Source organism: Chenopodium album, chromosome 10 (assembly GCF_948465745.1).
Source record: "Chenopodium album chromosome 10, dcCheAlbu1.1, whole genome shotgun sequence".
NCBI classification, from domain to species: Eukaryota; Viridiplantae; Streptophyta; class Magnoliopsida; order Caryophyllales; family Amaranthaceae; genus Chenopodium; species Chenopodium album.
Genome location: NC_137843.1, coordinates 62,671,442 through 62,683,801, shown reverse-complemented (window position 1 = coordinate 62,683,801; position 12,360 = coordinate 62,671,442). Strand labels below are relative to the sequence as shown.

General features: G+C 37.2%; 3 protein-coding genes and 1 pseudogene across 3 annotated transcripts; all 4 read right to left on the bottom strand.

Moving 5' to 3' along the window:
- Positions 1-1,588: 1,588 nt before the first annotated feature.
- Positions 1,589-3,071, bottom strand: LOC145564569 (putative carboxylesterase 1). The gene has a single exon (XM_081624845.1). It carries the CDS (start codon positions 2,795-2,797, stop codon positions 1,853-1,855), a length of 945 nt encoding a protein of 314 aa, XP_081480971.1. The 5' UTR covers positions 2,798-3,071; the 3' UTR covers positions 1,589-1,852.
- A 2,544-nt stretch (positions 3,072-5,615) lies between these two features.
- Positions 5,616-6,909, bottom strand: LOC145564568 (putative carboxylesterase 7). Its single transcript, XM_081624844.1, has one exon. The coding sequence runs from the start codon at positions 6,906-6,908 to the stop codon at positions 5,889-5,891; it is 1,020 nt and encodes a 339-aa protein (XP_081480970.1). The 5' UTR covers position 6,909; the 3' UTR covers positions 5,616-5,888.
- Positions 6,910-7,505: 596 nt separating this feature from the next.
- LOC145564567 (putative carboxylesterase 5 pseudogene) lies at positions 7,506-9,067 on the bottom strand (annotated as a pseudogene).
- Positions 9,068-9,767: 700 nt separating this feature from the next.
- LOC145564566 (protein LPA2-like) lies at positions 9,768-12,247 on the bottom strand. Its single transcript, XM_081624843.1, has 2 exons — positions 11,716-12,247; positions 9,768-10,273 (listed from the first exon to the last, which is right to left on the bottom strand). The coding sequence occupies exons 1-2, from the start codon at positions 12,149-12,151 to the stop codon at positions 10,128-10,130; spliced, it is 582 nt and encodes a 193-aa protein (XP_081480969.1). The 5' UTR covers positions 12,152-12,247; the 3' UTR covers positions 9,768-10,127.
- Positions 12,248-12,360: the final 113 nt, after the last annotated feature.

Here is a 12,360-nt window from a genome sequence, read left to right as displayed (position 1 = left end):
GACCCAACTTGATTATAAAATTTTCTAATCTGAAGGGTGTGCAGTAATCAAACCAAATGATGCGGTCAAATTCCAATCCGAAGGGTTATGTGTAACATTTTCCGATTGTTAACTTCAAACCTCAAATTAAATTATTCCAATCCGCAAGTACACGTACATCAATAATTGATAACCATTGCATGCCCAGCACTCTAACAGGAATCCAAGGGCAAACGCCAGCAATAATATCGTTTCATAATGAGAACGACTACAAAGCTAACGTGTAATCCATGCATCATAAAGATTACAATCTTCCAAATCCTAGCCATCAAATTTTATAATTAAATATCCTACGGAGTGTACTAATCAAGAAAATTAACTTCAATCAATAAATTAATAGAAATAGTGCAATAAAATAATTGATAAACAACACAACTATGATGTTACATGATATATAAAATGTGTATGAAATTATGATATAAATGGATTTTTTTTTAATGAAATCTCAGTCGTCAAAATCTTTGATTTGATTTTGAGTATTATCTTTGGGATTTAGAGGATCCTTTACAGGTATGTTACCAAGATCTCCTCATATATATTATGCTTGGATATGTTTGTTTAAATCTCTCACAATCCTTTAAAAGATAAGAGTGAAATTTGGATGTTCAAATAAATTGGAATTCATTTTTTTGATGGATTTATATCATATACGGAATAAGTCGTTCATTCCACCATGTAAAGTAATTAATATCAAGTTTTTCAAAACGTCAAATAATCTCTAGGTTTCACTCTTGTATGTAAATGATTCCTTCAATGCTATTTTTTGTTCAACCTATACTTCTCATTAGGAATTTTCAGAATTGAGTGGCATAGAGGATTATTTTCCCTTTGATCACTTGAAAGATAACAGATACTTTGTACTTTTATATTATAACGCGACAACTTTTTAATCTCCTCTAAAATAAAATCAATTAGCTAGACGTGTCTATGAAAAGTGAAACCTCTAAAAATTTACTAGAGATGTTCCCTTTACAAATGAGGCCATAACCTAGAGTTTTGTCATGTTGGCCTCATAATCTCATGTTGATCTGCTATGTATTCAGCTCTACGCCCATGCACAGTAACATTCTCTGTTTTGTTTTTCTTACCAAAATTTGGCTCTGTCTAACTAACTGACTAGGCTCTTATGCTGTGTCCAATAGGTGTTAAACTGTGCTATAAGCCTATAACCACTTAGCTATGTCTCACTCTCAACTAGAGACTGATATAAGGAAGTTGTTTTTTTTTTTTTTTTGAAGGATTGGGCTCTAAAAAAATTGGGCCCTCATAGAGGCCTTGGGCCCGGCCCTATATATATGAGTACTTAGATATCTACTTCTTATTAGGCTTGTAGGCAAATAGCAATTGACGAAATGTGCAAAAAATATAACTCTGATGAAAAAGAATACACAACATGTAATGTCATAATTAATGTACAGTCATTAAGCAATCTCCTTATCTATATAACCTTTCCAATTAATGTGACAAATTGACAACCACATATCTTAGGTCATTCTTCATTAGTGTATGCAGGATCAGGGGCCATATAAATTCAAAGTGACTCAAATCGCACTATCAATCTTATCATCTTTCACACGAAGTGTACTTCGTATATATAGCATATGGAATATTAGTCAACAAAAACAAACGATCAACAACAACAATCGAACAATGCCAAATTGCTAACAATCAACTCACTATATTTATTAAGTCCGCCTAATACAAGATTTCACCCTTTAATATTACAACTTAAATTGATAACAACTGAACTTGACACTTTTATTTAAAGGCAGAGGGAGTAAGAGTAACACAAACAATGTTCCGTAGCTGTTAATCAACTCCGATTATGGATGAAAGAAACAATTCGTTGACGAATAACACTAGCCTCAGGGTCCGTATGATCATTAATATTAAAGCAATGCTCTTTTTCTTTGTTCTCCATAACCTCTACCTTCCCATTCCACCCACTGTTGATCAACTCATCCACGTACAATTTCCCAACACCATACAAAAAGTCCTTCTCAGCCAGCACAACCAACACCCGGCCGCACGCGATTCGAGCTAGATCCTCTACAGCAGGCTTCATCCTAGGATCCTTAGGGCCTACATTTGTTGGACACATGAACATCCACATTTTATCACCTTCAGCAAAATAAGGATGCAACAATATCATCCCTTCAATCTTTGCACCCTCAGGTAGTCCAATGGACCCTACCTTAGCTAATAATGTGTGCGACATGGTCCCACCTGCTGAGTTTCCACTGACAAATATACGGCTAAGATCACCGTATTTGTTGAGCCAAGGCTCAGGTCCAGTGCCCTTACTGTGAGACGCCACCCACTCGAGTGCGGCCCATGAATCGTCGTAACACGCAGGAAGAGGGCGTGCAGGGAAAAGGCCGTACTCAACTGAGACCACAATGACGTTGGCATCAGCGGTGATGTGGGAGCCAAAGCGGGTGTAATCCTCGGAGAAGGCGGACCTCATGCAGAAGCCTCCTCCGTGGATAAATAACACGACGGGTAGTTTCTGTGTGGTGCACGCGCTGGTGAGCGCAGAAGAAGGGATGAATACTCGGACCGAGACATCAGGGGAGATTTCGACGTCTTTGATTGAGACGCCGAAGGTGGAGCCGAAAGAAGGAGGGACAATCTTAGAAGTGGGAGTAAAGACATGGATACGACCGTCTTTGAGAACGTTGAAGAAGAGGAATTTATGGGCTATGTCTGATTCAGAATAATTCCACTCTGATTCAGAGGAGTTGGTGTTTGAAGACATGATTGTTTAGTGTAATGGGAATTGAATTGAATTGAATGTTGTTGTGTTAGTGATAAATTGGTTGGAGATAGTTCTGAATTTAAATAAAATTGGTGATACAATTGGGATGGACTTTCTGTAAAATTGGTGATACAATTGAGATGGACTTTCTGTTTTGGAGCAAGCAACGAGGATAGTATGACAGTGTGCTTTTGAATTTTGAATGTCACATGACTCACTTTGGTTGATTTTTATTAAATTAAACTAGTGTGTAGTTGAAGCATTGCACCGCTTGTTACTTTAATTATACCTTATTTGTATATGGTATCCTTTTCTTTTAATAGATTTTGTGATTTGTAATTATATATATCATGTTTATACATGTGGATAATTAATTACTTGGTTTAGATGGTTGGTTGATAATTTGCAATAACCATCTTTTTTATAAGTGGTTAGGTGTTCAAATCTCAATTAATGGTTTATATAATAATATTATGGTAAGAAATGTGAGATAGGATAAACATTCCTTTTATAAGTGTAAGGTCCTGTTGGTGAAATTGTAAAATGGGTTGGGTAATGTAAAGGACTAAAGAAGTAATGATAGTGGATTTACAATAGATTTTTGAATAATATTCTATAAATGAAAATTAAAAAAAAATTAAAAAGTTAGAATAGATTCTCAGTTTACTGAAAAAATTTAGGGGGAGTGTTTGTTTAGAAGATTTCTGGTGCAAAAAGAGTTGTTTGGCCATTTTAAAAAGCAATTTGAGGTGTTTGGTAAAGATTTTATTGGATCCAAAAAGTTTTTTTCTAAAAAGATTATATGAGGGGAGTTTTATGAAAAAAAGCTTTTTGTTTTTTGGTTGTTTTATTCTCTAAAACAATTAATAACCAACATGTACCAAATGTTAGATTTCGGGAAAACTCCTCCATTAGAGTGATTTCCATTGATCAATATTTATAGGGTTACAATGAGCAACCTAATCATATTAGGTAACTATAAGATATGTACAGATATCAAAGATAATCTTATACAAAATATATCCTAAACCTAAGATGAGAATATTCTATGGATATTCTCTATCACACCCCCGCAGTCAGAGCGGGAGAAAATCGAATGCTCAGACTGGATCTGAATCACGCATCGAGCGGTAAGGATAGTATGGTAACCCATGATCAAAAGAGAAGTAGTAGACATGTGCCGGTGATGACGATGGGAAGCAACAGCCACGACCTACATAGAGTAGAGATAAGCAATGCTAGGCCGAAGGAGAAGGAGAAGAGCCACACACAGACTTGGGCTAAGTTGCAGATCCAGAGAAGAAAAGGCTAAGGGATCAAACCATCATCGGGGAGAAGACACTACACTACTACGTGAAATCACAGTTGAATAAAAACAAATAAAATAGCGCAAAAAAAGATTAAATTTCACCGCTTGAAATTAATCTCAAAAGAGAAACCCAGGTAGCAAGAATCAATACTCCACAAAGATTCCAAGTGCTGCAACAATAAGAGGAGCCAACTTGATAGCAAAAGAGATGTGCAAAAGTAGTTGACCTTATTCTGATATACGACCACCAAAACAAAATCTATGTGATTTATGTGTAGAAAAACCAATGGGGCAATGTAAGAATCATTGTTGGTCATGAGGAGGTGGAAATAGAGTGCGACACATGGAGAAGGTTGGCAGATGTGGTTACTGCCAGTAGTGGGAGGTGGTAGTGTATGCGATTGCCACCAATGATGGAGGCAGTTTTCGCGGTTGCTACCGTCGGTGGGAGGCGCAAGGGTACATAAAGATTCTAAAAAAAAACTTTGAGAAAAGGAAAAAAAAAATCAATATGTGTGTGTTTGCGGAAACATAAAAAATTTGTGTATATCCCGCCGGTGGGTTTAATTTTTAACCCACCGGCAGGGTGAGAATTTTTATATATGATCCCAAGATCTCACCTCGGCTGTGATACCATGTCAGATAATATAAACTCCCTGATCAGAGTGATTTCCATTGATCAATATTTATAGGGTTACAATGAGAAACCTAATCATATTAGGTAACTATAAGATATGTACAGATATAAAGATAATCTTATACAAAATATATCCTAAACCTAAGATGAGAATATTCTATGGAATCTTTGTGGAGTATTGATTCTTGCTACCTGGGTTTATCTTTTGAGATTAATTTCAAGCGGTGGAATTTAATCTTTTTTTTGCGCTATTTTATTTGTTTTTATTCAACTGTGATTTCACGTAGTAGTGTAGTGTCTTATCCCGATGATGGTTTGATTCCTTAGCTTCTTCTTCTATGGATCTGCAACTTAGCCCAAGTCTGTGTGCGGCTCTTCTCCTTCTCCTCCGGCTTAGCAGTGCTTATCTCTACTCTACGTAGGTCGTGGCTGTTGCTTCTCATCATTGTCATCACCGGCACATGTCTACTACTTCTCTTTTGATCATGGGTTATCATACTATCCTTAGCGCTCGATGCGTGATTCAGATCCAGTCTGAGCATCCGTTTTTCACCCGCTCTGACTGCGGGGGTGTGATAGAGAATATCCATAGAATATTCTCATCTTAGGTTTAGGATATATTTTGTATAAGATTATCTTTATATCTGTACATATCTTATAGTTACCTAATATGATTAGGTTTCTTATTGTAACCCTATAAATATTGATCAATGGAAATCACTCTGATCAGGGAGTTTATATTATCTGACACCAAACACTTTTACACAAACCACAAATTACAATCAAATAGTCAAAACAACTGATGCGAGCAATTAACAACTAAATAGATTATTAAAACAACTACTTTGTAATATCTAAATGCTAATTGCAAAACATGGCCTTAAAATTATTAAAGCACTTTATCATGAAAAATGAGTAAAGTACTAAACCAAAGTTGAAAATATTTCACCTTTTACAGTCCACAAATACAAATAAACAACTGAACAATAGTGCACTTTCAACATCATCCCAACAATAATTTAATTCGTTGCATACAAGATTTTTTTATTATTTGCAAAGAAATTTCTGAAAATTAGCCAGTGAAAAAATTAGATAATAATTATTTTATAGTAAGATCACATTATAGACCACATAAGTTAATCATATCAACTCCGATTATGGATAAAGGAAGCGATCTGTTGACGAATAACAAGAGCCTCAGGATCTGTATGATCATAAATATTAAAGCAATGATCTTTTTCTTTGTTCACCATAATGTCCACCTTCCCTTCCCACTCACTCTTGATCAACTCATCCATGTACGTTTTTCCGGCACCATACAGTCCATCTTTCTCAGCCAGCACCACCAACACCCTGCCACACGCGATCCGAGCTAGATCCTCTACAGCAGGCTTCATCCTCGGATCCTGAGGCCCTAAGTTTGTAGGACACATGAACATCCACATTTTATCATCTTCTCCGAAATAAGGATGAATTAGTATCATCCCTTCAACCTTTGCATCTCCAGGGAGTCCCATTGACCCTACCTTAGCTAATAATGTGTGAGAGATAGTCCCACCTGCAGAATTTCCACTGACAAAGATCCGGCTAAGATCACCGTAATCGTTGATCCAAGGTTCAGGTCCAGTGCCCTTACAGTGAGATGCCACCCACTCGAGTGCAGCCCAAGAATCGTCGTAACAAGCAGGAATAGGGCGTGCAGGGAAAAGGCCATACTCTACTGAAACAACAATGGCATTTGCATCAGCGGTAATGTGACAACCAAAGCGCGTGTAATCCTCAGAGAAGGCAGATCGCATACAGAAACCTCCTCCGTGGATGAATAACACGACAGGAAGTTTCTGTGTGGTGCACGCATTGGTGGGTGCAGAGGAAGGGAGGAAGATTCGGGCAGAGACATCAGTGGAGATTTCGACGTCTTTGATTAAGACACCGGAGCTGGAGCCAAAGGAAGGCGGAACATTCTCAGAAGGGGGAGTCAAGACATGGATACGACCGTCTTTGAGAACGTTGAAGAAAAGGAATTTTTGAGCAATGTCTGATTCAGAGTAGTTCCACTCAGATTCAAATGGGTTGGTGTTTGAAGACATGTTTAGTACGATGTGTGTTAGTGATCTAGATTTTAATGTGTTATATTGACATTTACATTGACTTTTTACAAGCATAATCTAATTCACCTTCACATGGCTACTAACACGGGCAGATCAGGGAGTACCTATCCATGCCACGGGGTTTTAAAAATGAAAATAGTGTGTAGCCTAGGCATTACACCAGTTGCTACTTTTATTAGACCTTGTGATTATTAATTATACACATTTATTTTCATAATAACATATTTTATGATTGTAACATATTTTATGATTGGTTTAGATGGTTAAGTAATAATCTTTCTTATACAAGGTTGGGTGTTTGAATTCCGGCTTCCAAAATGGGAGTACAGAAGCAAGTTGTGGCTTTTGATTTTAAATGCAAACAAACTTGGAGAAAATACTCACAAGCTAAATAGTGACAGATTAATGCAGTGATACAGAGCTCCCACCTCCCAATCATAATGTTAGCCTGTTAGGGGCTCCCATAGTCCCACCTTCCAATCATAATATTAGGCAAAGTACCCACGAGATGTCCTTGTGAATTGAATTTTTTTTTTTTTTTTTTTTTTTTTCTCATCAATTTTCCATGGTTTCTCCAATTTCTCATCAATGCAGGGGTCATAAGATTCAAAGTGGCTCATATAACACATTAACTAAATTTAAACTATGAAGTAAAACAAAATGAAAAATATCCAATAGCCATGATTAAACTAAAGCTATCATCTCTCAATACTTAACATCTACAAACAACTAACTAATAAACAACAAGTTGATCAATGCTCAATCATCTTCCCAACAAATTATTTTTAATATTCAAGTCCGTCTTATACAAGATTTTTCCAATTGCAAATAAATTTCCGAAATTCAGCCATGGAAACCATTAAATAACAACTATGGTATAACAAGATTTGATACAGAGGAACACATTATCAATCACCTTAGTTAATCAACTCTGATTATGGATAAACGAAGCGATCCGTCGACGAATAGCAACAGCCTCAAGATCCATATGATTAGAGTAATGAAAACAATGCTCCTTATCTTTGTTCTCCATAATCTCAACTTTACCTTTCCACCCACTCTTGATCAATTCATCAACATACATCTTTCCAACACCATACAAAACGTCTTTCTCAGCCAGCAACACCAGCACCCTGTCACACCCGATTCGAGCTAGATCCTCTACAGCAGGTTTCATCCTAGGATCTCTTGGACCTAAATTTGTAGGACACATGAACATCCACATTTTATCATCTTCCCCAAAATAAGGATGAATTAATATCATCCCTTCAACCTTTGCATCCCCTTGTAGTCCTATCGATCCTACTTTAGATAACAATGTGTGAGATATGTTTCCTCCTGCTGAATCTCCGCCGACAAAGATTCGGCGGAGATCAGCATGATCGTTGATCCATGGTTCAGGACCTGAGCCTTTACTGTGGGACGCCACCCACTCGAGTGCGGTCCATGAATCGTCGTAACACGCGGGGATAGGGCGTGTAGGGAAGAGTCCGTAATCCACTGAGACAACCATGGCGTTGGCTTCTGCAGCGATCTGGGAGCCGAATCGCGTGTAATCCTCCGAGAAGGCGGATTGCATGCAGAAGCCACCGCCATGGATGTATAACACGACAGGGAGTTTGTATGTGGTGCACGCGTTGGTGGATGCATATGATGATGGGAGAAAAATTCTGACTGATACATCAGATGAGATTTGAACATCTTTGACTACGACGTCGGCTGTAGAGCTGAAGGAAGGTGGAACTTTGACTTTATGAGATGGGGGACATAAGACATGGATACGACCGTCTTTCAGAACATTGAAGAAGAGAAACTTTTGGGCGATGTCTGATTCAGAGTAGTTCCACTCAGGTTCAGATTCAGATTCGAATGTGAATGTGTTGGAAGACATGTTTTGTCTCCTAAAAAAGTGGTTGTTTTGGGTGATTTTAGTGAGGAAAGAAAATTTGGGTAAAATTGGGGATACAATTAAAGGGGTAGAATGAATTGTTGGTTTTTTAGGGGAAGTGAAGAATGTATGATTGTTTGATTTTTTGGATATGACAGTTGATAATCGTGGACCTTTTCTTATCCAGAAATGGTTGCTGAAAATTCTAGATGTCGACGAGGCGACGGCAAATGCGGTATTCACCACATTAGACATGGTTACTGAAATTTCTAATTGTCGTGTTGACCTTAAATTGTTGAGTACGGTAGATATTAATGAATTCGGGTCGGCAACGATTATTGTCACATGTTTTTATAACAGATCTGTCACTTTAAAGTCCTAACTAGTCACATATATCCTTGAATAAGGATTAATGAATTTTTTATGAACTTTACTGGTGAATCTGTACCATCTAAACCAAGCGGCTTCAGATAACAAAGGTTTTGACAGCATTACTGGCTTTGTTATCTGTGTTCTACAAGTAGTGTCAATTAAAACCGAGCATGAGGCTTCAGAACTGGAATAGATAACAGAAGCCGAACATGAGGCTTCGGACCTGGGATAGATAACAGAAGCAAATATCCTCATCAACAGCTATTGGCTTACTGTTTATTTAATATGGAGTACTTTTCTTCTTATAACATCTTAGAACAGACAGGAAGGTTCTTACCAAAACAAGCCATGATGATGCAATGGCAGGAACTCAAACTCAGTTTCCAAATTAGCACCGTCTCTCTGCCTCTCTTGAAGGTGAAGAATAAGTCGATCCTGATTCCTGAATGAAAGAGGTCTATTTACTTGCATCCTCACAATGCCACATTCAGTCCTGCAGCAGTGCGTCTGCACTTTTCTGATCTTCATCAAACTGTTTTTTTCAACAGTTAAACTCCTTCATGCAAACATACATGTTGCAGAAAACTCAAATACAATGGCGTGTTCTATAACAATTAAAGCACCATTTGTGCGATGAATAAGTTAAGCAAGCATAATAATAATATTGGGAATCATTATTGAAAAATGAAGACATCATGCCACCAAGTCTGCAGTTGCTTACATTATCAAAAATGTTAAAACTTGCAGTGTTTTAAATCAGTAGAGCTGAACATACATCTAATTCACCATCTCAATTTACATAAATACAGCTTTACATACACTAGACAATAGGAATACAGGTAACAAAAGTCTCTATCCTGCACCCAGCAAAGTGCAAGCTTTGAGTCAATCACTGCTTCTCAACTGAGTTCAATGACAATAAAAATGTATACAATCCAGCATCAGTGAATGTGAGAGTGCTAAGAACAGAGGGGCAATATCAAATGTGCCAGCGGCTCTAATTAAGAAAACCATCATTTTTCTTCTCTTGCATTTTCATTCTGCAAGTATTTCTGAACACCATATACGACTGTTCCAGCAACAAACAAGAACACTGTGGGAGTGAAAGATGGGTACAGAAACTTTACGAGGAACTTATCCCACTCTTCTGGAAGTAATCCTGTTGAAATGAAAGAACAAAAGGTCACTAACAGAAAAGACGACAACTTTTGAGCCTAAAAAGACAGTATTGCAGATTCCTTAACATGTGAAGAATCAGATCATAGTTAAAAAGCAGTAATAACACTGGCTAAACTGCTTGTTTACAAAGTGTAGTGGAGAGCGGTAAATAAATTAAAGTTGTCAATCTCAGAACATCACCATCAAGCAAAATTCTTGAAGGAGAGTATCACAAAGATGGGTTATTGTTTAAGCTAACAGCTAAGGGTTGAATAAGGTCCAGGGAAGACCAACATTACCACAACTCGAGCAGGCTTGACCCTAAGGAGGAAAGCACGTAGGGTTCTGGTTGACCTTTGAAGCAACTTTCAAATGATGTATATCCTACAACATTTGACTAGCTTCCCGCAATCAAAGATAGACAACCAGGCTGCTAATTGAAGAGGCATGGGTTGCATACAGTTCCTACCTCATGGCCTTGACATCTATGCACATTATTAAAATGATTTGATTCTTTTAATTATCTATCCCAACCCCTCATACACTCACACTTACATCTCTCATGGTAGGACAGTTCTTGTCATCTCTAAGCAAAATACATTACCAGTCCGTATTAAGAGGAATTCTCTGCATTCAAAGCGAGAACCAAAGCAATGTTGATGGTACAAATGCGATTTCTCCTTACACCCAACTTATAGTTTGACAAACTTGATGTTGTCAATCACGCCATAAGATAAACTGATGTTTCCGATTTCCGAATACTAGCCAAAGCAGCTAGGATCCGGGAAGAAAGGTAGGTGTATGATTTTGTGGTCACAAAAAGCAAACTCTTTCTAGTCTATCATCAGTACCTACACTGGTACAAAAGTTCTCTTCATGTTTGCTAAATTTTGTATTTACAAAATTGATAAACTAAATACAATTATCTTTGCTAATGTGATAAGAGTTTGCCAGGTTCACCTATGTTACTTTCCTAGTCCTCACAATTCATGTACCCCATTGCATTGGCATTTCAAAGCTTAATTAAGGCCATGCTCCAATCTTAATGACGCAAATTACCAGAAACAATTAAACTAGGCACCGAACCGGGTTACTACCAGATAGAACTTAATCATGTTCCTCTAACAAAGATACCTCCTAATCACTGTTGCTGGGCTGGTTAGGAAGGTCAAATGTATGCAATCTCTAACACAATTCAGCAGACCTCTGATTCAAAAGGCCAATTCACTTAAAATTTACTCCAACAAAGTATCAAGCATGATATATTGATAATTCACATACTTAAAAAAACACTCCTCAACACATCATTAGCAAAAGCTTACTAATTTCCAAACATACAGAGCAATTACTATAAATACAATAATCAAATTCTTGAATTAAATTGACCATATGATAAATTAATTAAGTACATAAAATGAAAAATAATATATGATAATCAAATACCTGAGGCAGCAAGAACAATGCCCTCAACAAGAATAACACAGCCAAGGCCCAACCAAGTAAGCAAAAAAGCTCTTTCATTCACACCTTGTTGATTATCTTCCTCAACCCCATTTTTTTTACCCAAAAAATCTGGTTTTTCCACTGGATTGCGCCGTATAATTGAAGCTCTTTCTCTCTTCCCTTTCTTCTTCCCAGTTGAGGATGATGGTTTGGGTAATTGGGTTGACCCGAATCCTTGCCCGGTTGAAGAAATGGGTTTTTTATCAGAAGATTGCTCAATTGGGTCATTATTAATGATGGGTTTTGAAGATTGAGATTCTGAAGATGATGAATCTAGACAAAAGATGGTGAATTTGGGTTTGGTTGGAAGAGTTTTGAAGAGTAAGAGATGAGGTTTATTGGTGAAGGAAGAGGATTGAAGAGAAAGCAGTGCCATTTTTTTTAGCTTATTTTGTTTGGTATTTTTACATTTCTCTCAAATTTTTGGTTTATTATTTTGTTCCATGTTTTCTTGGAATTGGGTCATTTTCCCTCTTTTTTCTATCCATTTTAATTATCCTAGAATTCAGAAACAAGAAACTTGAAGAGTGTACACTACTCCCAAATCCCAATAAGGTTTGACTAAAACAATACAGTATACATTTT